Source organism: Haliotis cracherodii, unplaced genomic scaffold, assembly GCF_022045235.1.
Source record: "Haliotis cracherodii isolate W230 unplaced genomic scaffold, xgHalCrac1.p SCAF_10, whole genome shotgun sequence".
NCBI lineage: Eukaryota > Metazoa > Mollusca > Gastropoda > Lepetellida > Haliotidae > Haliotis > Haliotis cracherodii.
The window spans coordinates 38,609,075-38,629,648 of record NW_027266265.1 but is presented as its reverse complement, the minus strand read 5'-3'; the positions used below and the strand labels follow the sequence as shown (position 1 = coordinate 38,629,648).

The window sequence follows — 20,574 nt, the reverse complement described above, 5'->3', positions numbered from 1 at the left end:
ACTGTGAGTGAATTCTGCTAAAAAAAACAAGAGGAGACAAGCATGAGGACCTGGCGAGCAATTCTGCTCCAAAATCCCCAACGGAGACGACCCGTGAAGATTCCGGGGTAGAATAGGTCTTCAGCAACCCATGCTTGCTGAAAAAGGTGACTATGCTTGTTGTAAAAGGCGACTAACAGGATCAGGTGGTCAGTCTTGCTGAATTAGTTGATGCATGTCATCGATCCCAATTACGTGGATCGATGCTCATGATATCAATCACTGAATTGTCTGGTCCAGACTCGATTATTTACAGACCAGCGTTGTATAGCTGGAACCAACCAACCCAACGGAGACATCATGAGAACTGGAGAGCAGTTCTGTTACCAAAGGTCTAAGCACATGGTCCAGCAAGAGACTCATTATAGCACAAGTGTCATCCCTGGTGAGAACCTCTACCTCTGTCTACTAGGTCATTATACAACAGCATTCATATTGTTGGAATTCTGTAATTTGACATCAAGGCACTACTGCATCAATCACAGTACACATATTACAATGACCAGAATACTTAGGTGTTAAAGACCAGGGTCACCATCGATTTATTTGAACAACATAAATCATTATCTCCATGTACACGTTTATTAATTATTACCATGTACACCATCATATTCCACTGACACAGACAGTTATGTACAAGTTATATCCATGGGTGGGGACTCCACAAATTACACTGACAATCAAGCACTGAGCTGTTTATTGTCTCTTTTAAACTAAATCACAGCAAATATGATTCAGTATATGTTTCTTGGACCAAAAGGGTTAAATGTGATGTACTCCCAGGAATGCTTGAATCTGATTGGCTCCCTCTAACCAAGCTTGAAGCTGATTGGATGTTCCTACTCCAATCTTCCAGACAGGTTGGATGAATCTCATGTGTGATGTTTCCAGAACATCAGAATTAGTGCAACGCCATCTCCCTGGCGCTATCACCTGTTTTGGGGGGGAGTCAAGCAGTTACCATCAGGATATTTCTCCTTAAAATTCTTGACAACATCCGGATCCTTCAGCCTCACGCCTTCCACCTGGTTGCCAAGGGTGATCCTACAAACAAGCAATGTGACAGGTGGATGACAACATCCCAGGACATTTAAAATTAAGCATTAAGAAGTTAGTGATTCAAGTTAATTCAGCTTCTAACAGTTTTTCAGCCATATTAGCTTGACACCTTTACAATAATGGCAAACTTCCAAGACAGGAATGTTTTCTCCTAACATCGATAACAAGTTTTAACAAATCAAACCATCTTAACTACAATTCTAGGCTTTAAGATAATTTGCATTACTTTATCCTTGTACATGTTATACATCATAAAACAAAAACATTATTTTTTCTTAGGAAATTTAGCTTTGACTTTTATAAACAAATCTGACTTGAGGTTTGAATATGCAGGAGTAGGACCTACCAGTTGGGCTGTACGTTGTGGGGTCGGCCAAACAGCTCACACTTCCTAGTACCGGGGGACAGCCTCTCTATGATGCCATAGATTTCATCAGGCTTGTGACTGGTGGCTCGAACCTACACAAACAGACAACTCTCTCATATATAACACATCCTAGTACCAGGGTCAGCCTGTCTGAGATACCATAGATTTCATCAGGCTTGTGACTGGTGGCTCGAACCTACACAAACAGACAACTCTCTCAAATATAACACAGTGATTGCTATGAGCATCAATCCACGCAACTGTGATACGATGATATGCATCAACCAAGACAGCGTACCTGACCACCCAATCATGTTAGTCACCATTCTGTGTACTGGCATATTGGGTAAAAAATATATAACAAGTTTTGTTATTATTACTATCATTTAGCCTAAAATCTGCACAGAAATTAATTCACAAATAATGTTTCCCTTCAAAATTTATTGACAAAATGGTGGAAATGCGGAGGGGTGTTCCTATCACTATATTATCTCCCCTGTATTCATGACTACAAAATGGCAGCTACTGACCATGATCACTTTGAAATATTTACTTCAGTATGTAAAACAAAGGATCTGCGTGTACAGTTAGTGTCAAACATTTTAGTTCCAATATATCACAATACAGATACCAGTATTGTCATAAATTTTATTTGCAATTGTGTTGCCAATACACAGCCTTGCAGTAACAGGTTTGTCATTATCACACAACGTTCCCAGCGTAACCTCCATAGATTTAGCTGAACATCATACTTGATCAGTGTACTCACCTCCGCCACGATGACATCACAGTCAAGGCCCTTGTTGACACCTTTAGGATTTCCTTTAACTCCAACCTGAAGCAACAAGAGACAGGTCAGTGAGTGTTTGTTGCTTGTGGCCCTAGTCAGCAATGTTCCAGCCATACAATGGTGGCCGGTAAATACTGGTTGTTTAACACCGCACTCAGCAATATTCCAGCTATATGACGGCGGTCTGTAAATAAACGAGTCTGGACCAGACAATCCAGTGATTCATATCATGAGCATCGATCCACCCAATTGGGATCGATGACATGCATCAACCAAGTCAGACCTGACCACCCGATCCCATTAGTCGCCTTTTACGACAAGCATAGTCACCTTTTACGGCAAGCATGGGTTGCTGAAGACCTATTCTACCCCGGAATCTTCACCGGTCCCCAGTAAATACTGGAGTTAGGGTCAGGCAAACCCTTGCATCATAGCCATTGGGGCTGGATAAGCATCAGCCGAGTGTTCAAACCGGACCACCTGTTTAGTCAACTTTGGCTGCAGTAACCATTTCTCTGTGGTGCTCCCTATAAACAATTTTGTCATGGACTTGTCACTACACAGAGCTATGGGCGGCCCCATCATGTTTACCTGATAGATCCCCCAGCCAAATCTGCATCAGACTTTAAATATGCTCCAGCAAAGTGAATGTCTCATGATCAAAGGAAAATGAAATGATTCAACACGTCCTTCAAATACAAGTACTTATAGTGTAGATCGTGCAACCATATAAGTTGGAATCCAAACCAGGAGAGATAATTTATCGGCCATTGCACACAGCTTGTAACTCTGTGTAGCGGAATGTCAAAATCAAAATCCTTTGTAGAGAGCAGCACAGAGATAAGGTTACCACACCTAAGTCAAGTTCAACAACAAGGTATAGAATACGTGAGGCCACTTCCGGGAACCCCCACTGGGCATGTTCACCTGATTCCCATGGAGTTGCACTCCACAAGTATGTGTGCTGATGTACCTCCTCATGGAGGTTCTGTAAGTATAAAACTGCTGATTATTCTACTGCTTGCACGCACCAGACAGTGTTCCTTGCCGTGGTTGAGCCAGTGACCGGTGCGGCCAGTACGGATGATGCGCTGCAGCTGATTGGTCTTCACCCAGATCACCTCGTCACACCGCTTGTAGCTGCAACATCACAAACAGCATCAGCATCTATGAATTATTTATTACACAGAAGTGATGTGTATTGGCCTGAAGTTCGTACTGCAATATATTGCAACAAGAGTTTGCCACTAACGTCGCTATATCCCCCGTCCCTGTTGCAGAATTTATGACATAATTAAATCTAAACAAACCCTAACCATTTTTATCCGAGGTGGAACTTGTCATGGAAATTGTAAAAAAAAGAAGAGTTTGGAACTTAAGTCCATCTTGTTGCCATGGAAATGTAAAAAATAAACATTTCTAAAATTTCTAAATAGCAAAAGGCAGCAGTTCATCATGAACTTGACAGACCTGCAAAGTTTCATGAAAACATATTGAACGATTTTTGAGTTATGCTCCAGAAACGAAACGTGACAGACGGACGTACGGACAGAGCTCGTTTCTATATCCACCACCAACTTTTTTGGGCGGGGTATAATAATGATTCATGTATTGCGATCTGTACCTCACTATACTATATTCTTTCACCTTTAATTTGTTAAAAACCAAACTAAAAATGGACCCACACATCAGACTTCCCCCGCACTTCATAGTCGCCTGCCATTTTGTTGCATGTTGCTATGACCACAACACATTATATACAGGAAGCAGGTCGCAAAAAATGTTTATTTTTCAGATCACAGGACTCTTAATTTCATTCAATTTGTCAGTTGTCACTTATGTAAACTTTGCCAACAAGACGAAAATATGCATGGTTTTGAAAAATGCAATATACAACGTATTGTGATGTATATTCATTAGTATTTCAAACCATGGTATATCGGTATACCAGTAATACCAAGCACCACTATTACACAATACATTTCACTCTTACTTATTTTTTTAATACTGATTTTATAGAGTTATATTCTCATAATTTAGATTGTTTTTTATCCCATTAAAAACAGCTAATGTGTCACGATGCAGGAGCAGGTCAGCTGCTGTTAGTCATAGTGTACACCTCACACCAAGGTTGGTGTAATTTGCCTGGATAACCTTCTCCCGCCACATGTCTACAGGGACAGCTCTGCCTATGAGAGGAAGCCACACTTGTTTTTAACTCTACTGATTTCTTGTGAGATTTTGGGTAGCCTACCAGGACCCCAACCATCCCCTTCCTCACTGACAATGTGAACTCATCAGAAGTTTTACATGACCTCAAAACAAACGTGCCTCAGACAAACTCACCCCCACAAATCCAGACACTCTCTCCCCAACTCCATGGCTCTATAAAAAAAGACACAGAAGCCATTGATCAGAGTTTCTGCAAACACAAAAATAAATCAACAATGAAAAACGCACAAAGAGAACGTACAATTAATAGCTCAAGTAAATTTCAAACAATCGTATCTACACTAACATTGTTCATTATAAAAACACTTTGTTTTCTTTGTAATCAGGACATGTTGAAAAGAAAATCGAGTGTGAGAGTTCTGTTGTAATTACATCAACATCGTTGAAATCAACCGCAACATCATCGACTGCAGCCTACCTGCCAGTGACCCACAGGAAGATGAAGCCCTCATCTTGCAGGCCGGGGATGTCAAGCCGCCTCATCTCGTCATCACTCATTGTTCCGTACGGAAGCTCCATGTGAATGTCCCACGGGGGGTCGGCCATCACAACGGCACACTTGCCCAGCGTCGTCATGTCAAAGATTCTCAAGTCACACTGAATCCACTGTGAATCAAGGCAGAGGGTGATCAGGACCGAAGTACTCCATTATTATAATCAATTTGTTGATAAGCGATTCCTTCTCTCTTATCTCTACTTTGTTTCAAATGATGAACTAATAGAAGAATCAAATATGTCCACAATGTTTTGACTAGTTCTACTTTTTGGAAAAGGTTGGTTGGTTGGTTTGTTGCTTTACGCCGCACTCAGCAATATTCCAGCTATATGACGGCGGTCTGTAAATAATCGAGTCTGGACCAAACAATCCAGTGATTGACGTCATGTGCATCCCTCCACGCAATTGCGATACGATGACATGCATCAACCAAGTCAGCGAGCCTGACCACCCGATCCCGTTAGTCGCCTTTTACGACACGCAAAGTCGCCTTTTACGGCAAGCAAGGGTTGCTGAAGACCTATTCTACCTCGGATCTTCACGGGTCTTTTGGAAAAGGGTACCAGTAGACTTTATGATGGATATATAATATATCACATGGAGGCACCTTTAGAATACAGTATCAAACTTCTTATCAAGACGATCTCTGCCATAGGTCACGTGTTTCAAAGTCAAGCAACCAGTTTTTGTAAGAATGCGTCAGAAAAATGACTCAGGTCAGTGTAAACTTAAAAAATAGAAAATACAGTGTCTGAATTATTCTTTTAAAACTGAAAACAGAAATTCTGTTTTCAAATAGCATGACTGCAGATGTCGTCAGTGATTGTCCTCCAGCCCAACACTTCTTGTTTTACTGACCTGTGGTGGGTACATGTAGACGTCACTCCCAGGGCCAGACTTGGACATGGCCGCCTCCTTCTTCATGAGCGCCATCTCGTTCTGGTTGTCTGGGTAGTCGATCTCGTAGTGGACATACTACAAACAAGATCATGTGTATACCATGGTGCACAGACTAAGACCCAGCAGAGAGCTGCCTTCATCAATACAAAGATAAGTGTCCTTAATGACAACATACCCTACAGGTGTGATGACAATATACCTTACAGGTACCCATAATGACAACATACCTTGCAGGTGTAATGACAATATACCTTACAGGTACCCATAATGACAACATACCTTGTAGGCGTCCTTAATGACAACATACCTTGCAGTTGTAATGACAACATACTGCATAATGACAACATACCTTGCAGGTGTAATGACAACATACTGCATAATGACAACATACCTTGCAGGTGTAAGGACAACATACCTTGCAGGTGTCCTTAATGACAACATACCGCATAATGACAACATACCTTGCAGGTGTAATGACAACATACCTTGCAGGTGTAATGACAATATACCTTACAGGTACCCATAATGACAACATACCTTGTAGGCGTCCTTAATGACAACATACCTTGCAGTTGTAATGACAACATACTGCATAATGACAACATACCTTGCAGGTGTAATGACAACATACTGCATAATGACAACATACCTTGCAGGTGTAAGGACAACATACCTTGCAGGTGTCCTTAATGACAACATACCGCATAATGACAACATACCTTGCAGGTGTAATGACAACATACTGCATAATGACAACATACCTTGCAGGTGTAATGACAACATACTGCATAATGACAACATACCTTGCAGGTGTAAGGACAACATACTGCATAATGACAACATACCTTGCAGGTGTAATGACAACATACTGCATAATGACAACATACCTTGCAGGTGTAATGACAACATACTGCATAATGACAACATACCTTGCAGGTGTAAGGACAACATACCTTTCAGGTGTCCTTAATGACAACATACCGCATAATGACAACATACCTCGCAGGTGTAATGACAAAATACTTTGCAGGTGTCCTTAATGACAACATACAGTGTAATGACAACATACCTTACAGGTACCCATAATGACAACATACAGTGTAGCGACAACATACCTTGCAGGTATCTTTAACAACAACATACCTTGCAGGTGTCCTCAATGACAACATATTATGTAATGACAACATACTTGGCAGGTGTAATGACAACATACCTTGCAGGTATCCTTAACGACAACATACCTTGCAGGTGTCCATATGGAAGCAGGTGTTGAGGAAGGAACAGTCTCCCAGAGATTCTACAACACAAACAATGTCAATCAATAGCACATTATACATACTGAAGCCTTTATTACAACTTCTAAATGTCTGACATTGGCCACTCAGTCAGTTCACTGTGATGTCTTTCTGCGTGTTCTGGATCTACAATGTGTCACATTCAGTCAGTCGACACAGAGTGACACTGTATCGCTATTACTTAATACACAATTTAAAAGATCCCCAGTATTTAATCAATCTCAGTGTATATGAGGACAGGCGAACTGGGGTCTAGTGTCACATTCAAGATTATTACACTTATATAGCTATGTGCATACATGGGTGTTTCCTTGTACTAGTTCAGACCAATGCAAGTTTTATAGTGCTAGTCCACTGTGATACAATCCGCAGATTAACATGAATATCTGACTCTAAGCTTTATGTAAAACGCCAGACACTGAACCACCAACCCACTCTCAAAAATATTAACAGATTCATAAAAAGTATCTAAATGTTCACAATGGTTTCAAATCTGAAAAAAGGAATGTATTGTTTGAGAACATTGGTGCAATGCACAACAATTGCATTTACTTTACAAAAAGTTTCAACTGGTCTAATGGTTTCTGAGAAGAAGATGTTTACCACACATGAACAACACCAGATGACGGACAAACAGGCTATGACATAAGCTCATTCAGCAAATTCTTATTATTTTCTAAAGAGGTAGGGGGGGGGGGGGGGGGGGGGGGGGTGCAAGCTGTTTAATATCGAACCATTAGACCAATCAAATCATAAATGAAGACTTCCTTCATTTACCGCTACTTATATTAGTTTGTGTAAATATCCTTATCATGTCCGCTGACTGAGTCATACTGAGACCTGATCTAAAAGAGACAACCTGTCATCTCTACCAAGGAACAAGATAAGAATCCACTCAACGAAAACACACAGGGAAATATGATTGCCTGAACTCCTTGAATGATAAGAAAGAAATAACAAGATCAGGAAATAAACATAATTAAGGTGTGAGTAGGGCTCACAGTTCTGTATTCAACACTTAAAACTTAATCCTTTAAAACCAGGCAAAACTTAATGGGTCATCACGTTTTGAACTTAATAACCAAATAAAGTCTTTATTATCTGTAGAATATTATGATAATAGAAATCTTAAGGTATTGATGTTTACATAAATCGCATGAGTCACCATTAAAGTCTAATAGTAGAAGTTAAGAAACTGTAACTTAAAGTCAAATATGCCAGATATGTCACTGTAATAATATTGAATATAAAATCCATTTTCTGTTTTATTGTACTGCGTATACACAGTTTAGAAAAAAGCTTACAACAAGTTATACAAATATGCCAAAGATTATGAAAAATAACAAATTGTTAAACAGTAATGATAAGAGTACATGTACCCTCATAAATTGTGCCAAATATGTAAAGGAAGTTCCTTATAACAGAAATAGGGAACTTCTCAAATACAATAGTCTGTACTGTTAATATTATACAACTGTCTCTGTCATACACACATTGGCCCACAAAAGACTGAATAAAACATTTGCGGTATAACCATGTTTCACTGTATCTCACTGAGCATGCTGTTTGATCCTATAAAGTGGATATTTTCGTGAATGGCCATTTGCATGTGTGAAAATATCAACCTTTTCAGGTCACAAGACATTTGACAAGAAAGCAAAAAATGAACTGTTCATTATGAATTTCTAAACAATCTTCATGAACTATCAAAACCACAGAGTGAGTGAGTGAGTATGGTTTTAGGCCGCTTTTAGCAATATTCCAGCAATATCATGGCAGGGGACACCTGAAATGGGCTTCACCCCATGTCAGGAATCGAACCCGGGTCCTCGGCATGACAAGCGAATTCTTTAACCACTAGGCTACCCGACCGCCCCTCAAAACCACAGAGGTAGACTGGGAGTGAACATGTTACTCAATACAATTGAAATATCCACATATTTTTCAGAGAAATGTAGTTTTTCGCTAAATAACAATAAAACCATACCGACGCATTTTATTGTCTATAAGAAAGATAGTGTTGATTATCTGTTCACAATCCCTACATTTCGATTCAATCTTTCAACAACACCAGATATTTACGCTGAACCTACGTCTCTGTCTGCATGTCCTTGTGATTTTCAATAAGGCCTTATACCTTTACCGACCAATATAAAATCCAGAACTTTGCAACAACAAACATGACTTTTGATCATTTTTGTTTTGGACAACCTTTTTTTACAATTAGGTCAAATGACAAAACTCAAGATTTTATCACTGTTGTCCACAAGAAATGGTGAATAATATGTACAAAATCGATCCAAGCAATTGTGATAAGATGACATGCATGAACCAAGTCAGTGAGTCTGACCACCCGATCCCGTTAGTCGCCCCTTAAATAAAGATTTGTTTGGTAATCTATTATGATGACTGTCTTCTGGGTTTTCCTGCCACTAAATCTGTCATACTTCACACAGGACCAGTTCTTGAAGATCATTTTCTATAAATTGTTTCGTAAAGATTAAAACATTGATTTAACATGATAAAGAAGATTGGAACATGACAGTTTGGTTATCCAGTGAGAGTGTTTGTTTTTGTTTTTTTGTTTGTTGTTTAACGACGCACTCAGCAATATTCCAGCTATATGACGGGGGTCTGTAAATAATCAAGTCTGGACCAGACAATCCAGTGACTGATATCGAGAGCATCAATCCATGCCATTGGGATACAATGACATGCATCGCCCATGTCTGCGAGTCTGACCACCCAATCCCGTTAGTCACCTCTTGTGACAAGCATAGGTTGCTGAAGACCTATTCTTACCCAGATAATGAGTTAACAGGGTTTAACTCCAATTAGAACAGAAGTTCAGTTATATCTTGTCGTGGAAGGAAAGTCCAAACAGATGCAAATCCTAGATGCTTACCCCACTGGTGAAAGCACAAGCATCGACATGGTGCTGACAAACCAACAATCATAATCTGGGTGAATCTGGGATTCAAACCCACAGCCAGCAGATTCTGGAATGGCTAAGGGAGGTAACTCTGCACAGCATATTGTGCACCTTCACTGGCAAGAGATGACTCTACAGCTGTGGAGGGTCCCCCTCTGTTGCTAGGCTACTTACCGTCAGTGTGTTTGTGTATGATCTTGCGAAAGTGCAGCTTCTTGCAAGGTGTTGGATTCTGGCCGACCTTGACACACTCCTCCCTTGTTCCGTACTGGCAGAACTCCTGCAGCTGGACCCCTGTAATGTGTCACATCAGTAGACTTTAAACATCATCACAACACCAATAATAACAATAATAATAACCTATTTAAACTCTGCTGAGTCACGTTCCCAGCAGCAGCATATTTTTCATATGTCTGCATGCTACTGGTAATTCCAGCAGAGATGAGAAAAAGTTGATTTTCGGGCTTCAAAGGTCTTTGTTCTTTCAACGTGACATTTGGGTACAGGTGGTGAAGTTATAAAGGTACTAGCCAACCTACATATTAAAGTTAAAAGCACCTACACTGAAACATCACATTGAAAGAATAAAGAGGTTGACATCCATAAGTCAACACAGTCTCCCTTGATACTACAGCTTCTATAATGCCACTACAGCTTCTATAATGCCACTACGACTTCTATAATGCCACTACAGCTTCTATAATGCCACTACAGCTTCTATAATGCCACTACAGCTTCTATAATGCCACTACAGCTTCTATAATGCCACTACGACTTCTATAATGCCACTACAGCTTCTATAATGCCACTACAGCTTCTATAATGCCACTACAGCTTCTATAATGCCACTACAGCTTCTATAATGCCACTACAATGCCACTACAGCTTCTGTAATGCCACTACAGCTTCTATAATGCCACTACGACTTCTATAATGCCACTTCAGTTTCCACAGCTTCTTTAATGCCACTACAGCTTCTATAATCCCACTACAGCTTCTATAATCCCACTACAGCTTCTATAATGCCACTACAGCTTCTATAATCCCACTACAGCTTCTATAATGCCACTACAGCTTCTATAATTCCACTACAGCTTCTATAAATGCCACTACGGCTTCTAAAATGCCACTACCGCTTCTATAATGCCACTACAGCTTCTATAATGCCACTACGGCTTCTGTAATGCCACTACAGCTTCTGTAATGCCACTACGGCTTCTATAATGCCACTACAGCTTCTATAATGTAACTACTGCTTCTATAATGCCACTACGGCTTCTATAATGCCACTACAGCTTCTATAATGCCACTACAGCTTCTATAATGCCACTACAGCTTCTATAATCCCACTACAGCTTCTATAATGCCACTACAGCTTCTATAATCCCACTACGGCTTCTATAATGCCACTACAGCTTCTATAATGCCACTACAGCTTCTATAATGCCACTACGACTTCTATAATGCCACTTCAGTTTCCACAGCTTCTATAATCCCACTACAGCTTCTATAATGCCACTACAGCTTCTATAATCCCACTACAGCTTCTATAATGCCACTACAGCTTCTATAATGCCACTACGACTTCTATAATGCCACTACAGCTTCTATAATCCCACTACAAGACAGTGCTACAGAGGAAGTCATGTTTTGTTACATTTCATAGTTCACCGATTTGTTTCCAAATACTACATCTAAATTGAGCTCAGCAGACATCATGAACATGCTTCAATGTATAATTTTGCTACAAGTTTTTACACAACAAAAGTGCTAACTACAATCTTAGCCACTAATCCTGTCACCAGTACCACTATCCAGCATGCAAGTGACCCACTGTAGATACCCAGACCCATCAATCCATTACCTCCACGAGACCGGAACTTGTCCACCATATACTGTTCCTGTGACAAAAATGAAGAATCTCAATGTACAGTTCACACACAACTTCTACATGAAGAGTGAGTGAGTGAGTGGGTCTCAAGCTGTTTTGAACAGTATTTCAGTCATATCGATGTAAGCATGATGTGGGTAGAAAGCCCGATGTGATACATGTCTTAGAGATGTTTACAACTTTGGCAAAAGCCATGAGCATCGGCATGGCAACCAAGAAACACAAATAGGGTTTGTGAACTGCCACTATTTCACTGAGCTAATCACATTACTATTTAATTCACTTCCATTTCAGAGATGTTCTTTCACTATCATCAACATGACCATTATTTAAAAAGAATAATAGTCCTGGTTCTCAGACACCACCCGTCTCATCATAAAGTCTGCGCACATTTCGTTTTTATTCCATTTTCAAAACAAAAAAAATCCTATTAAAAAATACGATCAAATATAGCATAATTACTTCCCTTTACACATGTTACATGGGCACATCGTTTTATGGTCATGGCGGCAATAGGAGTTTGTATGCTTGTTAATGTAGGGAGGCCCTTTCCCCGGTTGATGGTACACAACTGTTTATTTGGTTACATACTTGGTTGAACAAGCAACAACATAAGAAACACTTCCCGCACTATATTTTCAAAAGTCATATTTTTTTAAGCCTAATTTATTTCTGTATATGAACAAACAAGGCTGCTAATAAGCCAACAAACTAGTTGTTTTCTGATAAGGCAGCAATTATTCACTACTGATATAACATATTGTATTGTTTGTTGTTTAACGCCACAATCAGCAATATTCCTGCTATATGACGGCGGTCTGTAAATAATTGAGTCAGGACCATTGAAAGACATCATGAGCATCGATTCACGGAATTGGGATACGATGACTTGCATCAACCAAGTCAGTGAGCCTGACCACCCGATCCCGTTCGTCGCCTCTTACGACAAGTGTAGTCGCCTTTTACTGCAAGCCTTTTACAACTGGTTGATTGGAGAGTAAACATGAACTAACAAGCTCTTAACAATTGTAAATGTTTTTAAAAAAGTACATCTTTGAAATGAATATTCAAACTACAAGAACTGTTCCAGTGTGTCTGTACCTTGGCCGTGGGTTTGCTGAGCAGCTGGAGGATCTCCTCATTCACCTTCTTCTCCTCTCTCTCCTTGGCCGACTGCATGGACAACAGGCTCTACAACATCAACAACTGCAACTTTACACCCAGCCATGGTTACCATGGTGACAGCAGGGAAAGGAGGGACGGGATGTTGTTTAATGCTGCAGCATATTCCAGCAGTATCATGGCAGTCAACATGGTCAGTGATAATGATGTCAGTGACAGGTCACCCAGTGGCTGATAGCATGACCAACATCCCAACGTCACACAACCATCAGAGACAGAGACACTGACTTCTCAATCTCCATTTCCATGGGCTCTTACGGCAAGAATGAGACTTGGGTACTAAGGATTTATTCTCACCAAAAATCCCCCAATTCTTTAATGACGTACAGCAGTATTCCAGCTTTATGCCATCGGCCTGTAAATAATCACGTTTGGAGTAGACAATCCAGTGATTGATGTTGTGAACAATGATCAGAGCTCCAGATAAGCTTTTGGTGTTGTATGCATTTTAAAATCACTGGGTATCAGTAATTCTATCTGGGTATTCAAATTTCTGTTACCCATGTTACCCACTAGTTTTTACACATGTGGGTATCTAAGTTAAATTTTAAAAACACTATTCATCTAGTCCCTGCAAACTGGTGTCGTGTGGGTTCGAGAGCTTTATAGGACTCAAAAATACCACCGTACTTCCACAAGAAAGTGTGATGGCAAATGATCATGATGTAACTGTCATCGTAGAGTTTGGCAAGGTTGACGGAATGCCCGTTTATAATTTCAAAATAAGTTGCTGATTTGCTAATCGAATACGCAGGGTTACTTCACAATATTTTGATGATACGGACAAATTTTATTTTTGTAGCGTATCTGTAATGTTTGTTGCGTATTTGATACGCTTGGATTTTATTTTACTGCGTATTTCTGCATTTCTGATGCGTATTTTACGCAGATACGCAGCTTATCTGGAGCTCGGAATGATTCACACCATCAGGGTGTGATGACAAGCAGTCAACCAAGTCACCGAAGCTGACCTGATTTCATTTGGTCCCCTTTTACAAACAGCAGAGGTTGCTGGCACCTGCAATCCCTACAGCATACATTTATGTACTAAAATAAAAATATTCTGACACGTTCACAGCAGAGGCGGAGAAAATCTAACCCTTTCTTAAAGCACCCATTGGACCCTGGTGACTGAAAAGTCTGCACATGTCCCAGCAAATATTCCAAATTCAGGGTTCACTCAAGGAATTTTCTGACATGGGCTCTTTCTATGAAAATTTTAAATATTCCAGAGGTACACCCACACTTGCCCATAGAGCACAATGCTAAAATACCCCACTGTCTTTGAAAGTTTGGCCTTCATTTAAATTTAGGGGCTAAAAGCACAAGGCCCCACCCTAGAATTATCCCTGCATATTCTGGCATGTCATAGCTCACCAGGTTCTGTTCCAAAAACAGATGTGGGGCTCTGAAGGTGTTGAAGGTGTACACTACACTACGATACACAATAAACATACCCCAACTGTGAGGTTCTAAAGAGATACATATTTTTGTAAATCTGCTCAAATTGGAGGGATTTGCACATCACTGGGGTATATCAGATATGGATAATCTGTTTGTATGACAATAAGCCAAACTTTGCTACATCAATCAAATTGTGTTGCTTGTACAGGTTTTGATATAGAATTGATATATATGCATAAATAGATGAACATGGACATTTTCATGGGATCAGCATTGTTTAAATCAGCCAATCATTGGCTGGAAGTACTGTTACCTCGATACTGTCGTCAGGAGCATCGGCAGGGCACTGCTGCTTTGACTGAGGTTCAACTGTGTCGTCCTCACTGAAGACATATATACACCAAAATTAAAGGGCATGTGTACATGAAACTAAACTCTTTACATTAGAGAGGGACTAGTCTGGCAGTCCTATCAAGTTTGATCCCATAACTCAAAATTAGTTACGCATTATCATTAAAGGGGTACAGTGAGAAGATCTAGGTTACCCTTATGACTTTGAATACACCATCAAGGCTTGAAGCCTTAGACTTCCCCCTTTAACACATATATCAGACAGGGAAAAAACAGGGCAGGAAAGAAGGATGATTGTTTTATCAACACATGCTAAAAGACTGATCACTTGATAACATGGTCGAGGCACACTGTTCAGAAATAAATTATCTCACCTGATATGCCTGAAGGATAATAAAACAAGGGCAGATTTTTTGAGTAAGTGTTGTTTTCTTTCCTTAACTGATACATCGCTCAGCCAAAACAGGAGGACTTGGCTCAAATGTATATTTTAGTTTGATCAAATCCTATGGCATCTCAAGCTGCTATTGTTACCAGTAAATCAATCAAGAAGGTTTCGCTGTTCTCAATGTTAATCAAACGGAAACACATCTTTCACATATTTATTTTCCTCCCTGTCTAATGTGATGATCTGGTGAAGTGTCAAACAGCTTGGTCATGAACAGCGTCATCATGGTCATTGCTTGTTGTTTGGTGTTTGTTGTTCTATGCCGCACTCAGCAATATTCCAGCTATATGATGGCGGTCTTTAAATATTGAGTCTGGACCAGACAATCCGTGATTGACATCATGAGCATCGATCCACACAATTGGGATTGATGACATGCATCAACCAAGTCAACGAGCCTGACCACCCGATCCTGTTAGTCACCTCTTACGAAAAGCATAGTCACCTTTTACAGCAAGCATGGGTTGCTGAAGACCTATTCTCATGGTCATTAAACAATCTGAGTTCAGAGTGTTTTTGTCGACATGAGGAAACATTTAAAAGCATGATACTATTTACACTCTTTGTCACAAATAAAAGTTCAGAATTGTTTCATTGGATAACATGATCAAAGCTATATTAATCATTGTTAATTAATAATGTCAGATTTTAAATGCTTGTAACCATGGTAACAACGCGGGAGACAGCTTCAAATTCACTTACTCTGATAAATCTTATTGTGACAGTCTTATCATTCATGGTTACAACTATCTTACCTATCTCTCTTCCTTTTCTTCGTCTTGCCATCCTGACCCTCGGTAAATGCTGACAACTGAACAGGAAGTAGTACAACATCAATGTCTTCTCAGAATGTTTAACAATAAATTATTTCAATTCCTTGTAGATGAATGTAGATAGTCAAGCATTTGGCTAAAAAAAATAATAGTCTTGGTTCTCAGGCACCGCAAGCATCATCATAAAATCCGCTGCACGTTTCATTTTTATTTCCATTATATTATATAATAAATAATCATTAAATATTCTGCATCTCGAACACACAACCCTGGCAGTGAAATGCTTAAAATATTTACAATACTTGAAAAAGGACTTTAAAAAATTTGATCACATAGAAGCTTGGACAACCATAAAAAAAACAAAAAAACAGCCCACCCGCCCATACTTTATTTTCAAAAGCCACTGCCTGTGAACCATTTCTTTTATTTTTTAAGCCTTATCTAAACACTGTCTTATGAGACTGTCAGTCCTCATGAACTGGGATATAAAGTTCCTTATAAATCTTTGTTGAACAAAACATCAACGGTAATCAATAAAATATATTTTTTGAACAAAGTCAGCTTGTCTTTTTAACATGTTTAACATCAGGGTTTTCCACAGTCTATTTATAGTGCAAGGAAGTAAGATTTTGCTTTGCTTCGAGGATAAACATCAATTTGTAAACACTTTGTCTCAAACCACAGTGAAATATTCAAAAAAAGGGAGAAATTTGTGACTGAACTTTGTGTGAATGACATGTAGATCTAAGGAAGCTAATTTAGAGATGACGTCATTGAATTTGTCAGCCATGAATGTACTGCACTGAACATGATGTTGAAAGAAATAAAACTAGGAAATTGTCATATGTTTGTTTAAAGTTGGAACTGACAAAGATTGATGGGGACTGGTAATTTTAAGAGATGCCATTCCACTGGGACTGGCAGTTTCAAAAGCCAGCAGGAACATGGAAGTGTGATAATGTTTCAATACTGGGCCCTGATCCACAAACATTCATCGAGCTACGACATATGTAAGCTTATGATCCTTGTTGTTGTTGTTGTTGGTTTGTTGTTTAACGCCGCACTCAGCAATATTCCACCTATATGACGGCGGTCTGTAATCGAGTCTTGACCAGACCATCCAGTGATTGATATCATGAGCATCGATCCACGCAATTGGGATCATTGACATGCATCAACCAAGTCAGCGAGCCTGACCAACCGATCCCGTCAGTCGCCTTTTACGACAAGCATAGTCACCTTTTACGGCAAGCATGGGTTGCTGAAGACTTATTCTACCTCGGAATCTTAACGGGTCGCTTATGATCCTGAGGATCATGGAGTTAAGATAGGTCAAATGGCTGCGGATACTCTGTGGATCATGGAGTTAAGATAGGTCAAATGGCTGCGGACACTCTATGGATCATGGAGTTAAGATAGGTCAAATGGCTGCGGACATTCTGTGGATCATGGAGTTAAGATAGGTCAGATGGCTGCGGACACTCTGTGGATGAGGACCCTGATCCTGCTGATTACTTGTCGCAAGCAAAGTCACACAATTTAATACAACAACCTCAAGTACGCAACACACTGAAGTAAACCATGGTAAACACTAGTTCTTGTTCATCAGGACTAGTAAACATAGTACAGGGTTTCAACTACTAGCCACGCTCAGTACTAAAACCCTTGTGTTCATGTTTTACATTGTATTGTAAGTAAGATGGATGAAAACACAAAGAGCATGCAGAATTTGCAACCGACCTTTGCCAGATCCAGCGAGTTGACAACAAGGTTTTTATCTTTAGTGGAAATTCTGAAAAGAAAGCACAATTGATATGAAAATTATGTGCAATTACTATGTACATGATGTAACAAATTCAATAAATGAATAATCTAAAACAATCTGTAGTTTTAACCTCATACTGTGAAAATTTTGATTATGTTCATGTTTGTGATAACATTGATGACGCTAGCTGTGATTGGAAAGATAGGAAGTCTCAAAACAAACATATCTCAGTTTTCAATATCTCATGTATTTGTTCAAACCATTTATTTTGGAAATCCATATTGGAACTAACATGATGGATGCAACTATGGCATGTATGGTAACCATACAACTTGAATACAAACTACAAAACTACCAATTTCATCATAATTATTATAATTTATAAGAATAGTAACATGAGATATGACCAAGGATCATAATCAAATAAGTTTTGGACATATGATCAGCAGAGTGAGTGAGTGAGTTGGGTTTAATGCCGCTTTTAACAGTATTCCAGTTATATCACGGCGTGGGTGGAAAGCCGGAAGTGATGCAGGTCTAGATGCAGACGTTTACCACTTCGGTGAAACCCACGAGCACGGGTATGGTGCTGACAAACCTTGAAACATAATCGGGGCGAATCGGGATTCGAACCCACAATCATAGGTTTCTGGCATGTCCAAGGGACGCAACTCTGCACAGCAAGACGACTTGGCCACCCGTGCCCCCTATGATCAGCAGACCTTGGCATGACAACTCTGTAGACAGTGTCAATTTTTGTTTTAACAGAGGGACTATGAGCAATGATGAGCCATGTTACCAGCTGGGCATAATAGATCAAATTAACTTTTTTCTAAACTCAAGCTTTGAACTTCTGGCTAAAGTCTCAGACTGAAACTATCTTCTCCCACTCACTTGATCATCTGTTGAGCTGCAAATTTTTGTAACAGTTCTTCGATACTTGACAGCTGTGTCTCCCTCCCCAGCATCTTTGTTGTAAGTTCTGTTATCATCCTGGAGTCAGAGGGGATCTCCAGGTTGAAGTCACACAAGACCAGCAGCAGGTTCCTCTCCACATCAGGGTCCACGGAGTCAGACTTCTTGGACGCTGCTGCTGCCGTTGATTGTGAGGACGGCGACGGACTGACACTTCTGGTTGTTGCCGGAGTCTGAGAAGTACTAGAAGCCACACTCACTTGGGACGAGGCGGACGAAGACTCTGGAATCATTCATTATGACAGTTTGTTATGAGTTCCTGCATGTCAAGTTCGTAGGTTAAAATCTGTTTTTTTGGTCCATAGGTAGTTTGTTTTCAAGCAATCATTCAGGCTTTCATTGTTCATGAGCTTAAAAGTATAAATTATGCCTAGGTAGTAAACATAGTAAAGTGAAGTTTGTTGAGAGTGTAATTTAATACAAGTACTAGGTGTAGTTACCTGCAGCTCACTGAATCATTTATAGCAGTAGGACGATTCAATGATGATCATCATGTTTGTTCAATTACCACATGGAAAAACACTGACTCTGGACCCAAACTATCTCTGTTTACATGACCAGCTCGCCTTTCTTTCTGTATAAAAGTCCTTAACCTCAAAATATTGAATTGTACTGTATCACGACTTTGTGCCTTTCAATCCCAGTAGCATCCATGCTTTATCACATAACCGAATTGGGTCTGTGCACAAAACATCAATCTTTTTTTTCCATTGTTACAAAATAATCTGCATGTATGTGGCATGAATAATGATGAGGTAAAGGTATGAAACACGAAGTCAGATTGGTTCATCTATGTGGTTCATGCTGATCTAAATTATGCTATCTGAACCCTTCACCATGGTTAATCAGGCTTGCCAAGTTGGGTTAGTAGAAATTGATTTTACAACTTTACAATTAATTTGCCTTTGGACTTTCTTAGGATTATAGTCAGTCGCTAATCAAAACACCCAGTAAATTTGGTAAATATACAGTGGTATACCTGTAGCTGTTGTCACGGTACTAGATGGTGAGGCACTTGTCGATGCAGGTGCTTTCAATTCAGCAACCAAGCCTTCTCGCTCTCTCTTCCTTTGCAGAAGCTTCGCTCGGAGGCTGTTATGTCGGCTTTTCACAGCCTGGATATCATCCCAAGTATCTGACATGATAAAATTCTCTAATGTATGCTGTTATGAACAAAGATTTTCCACCGTAATATTAACACGTAGAGATGTTCATGTTATTGTCTCCAAAAAATCCGCCATTTCCAAATGAGAAGTTATTTTCTTACCAGTGATTTCAATCACAAATATCCATATCATGAATGATAAAAAATATGTTTTCTAAACTTTGCAGAAGAGCTTTTTATTATAATTCTCAGATGACCAAGTAGGGGAAACTGTGCATGAATGATGTATAAGATACAAACAAGATAAGAAACAATGATTCTCTGAAATGATTACTCCCATTTTTGACTGGGATCATGTCTACTTATATCTTAAAACGCAATGTCAGTTGCGCGCACCATTAGTGGAACCAGTTTACACTGAGTGTATGGGAGATAACAGTTGTTGACAAAAAGAAACCACTTGTGATAAATGAAGTGTCGTAAAATCTTTCGGTATTTATTGTTGGGTAGCATAACTACAAAATTTCTTCAAAGGTACCATCCACAACTGTCCAAATACTTTAAACTTCA

The 20,574-nt window shown here is 39.6% G+C and overlaps 1 protein-coding gene across 1 annotated transcript; it reads right to left on the bottom strand.

Moving 5' to 3' along the window:
- Positions 1-602: 602 nt before the first annotated feature.
- Positions 603-20,136, bottom strand: LOC139450386 (N(6)-adenosine-methyltransferase catalytic subunit METTL3-like). The gene is made up of 16 exons (XM_071232080.1): positions 19,879-20,136; positions 18,819-19,122; positions 17,900-17,951; positions 16,142-16,197; positions 14,901-14,970; positions 13,103-13,192; positions 11,975-12,011; positions 10,285-10,404; positions 7,125-7,180; positions 5,842-5,958; positions 4,906-5,093; positions 4,602-4,640; positions 3,287-3,395; positions 2,235-2,300; positions 1,445-1,557; positions 603-1,083 (listed from the first exon to the last, which is right to left on the bottom strand). Exons 1-16 carry the CDS (start codon positions 20,039-20,041, stop codon positions 969-971), a joined length of 1,695 nt encoding a protein of 564 aa, XP_071088181.1. The 5' UTR covers positions 20,042-20,136; the 3' UTR covers positions 603-968.
- Positions 20,137-20,574: the final 438 nt, after the last annotated feature.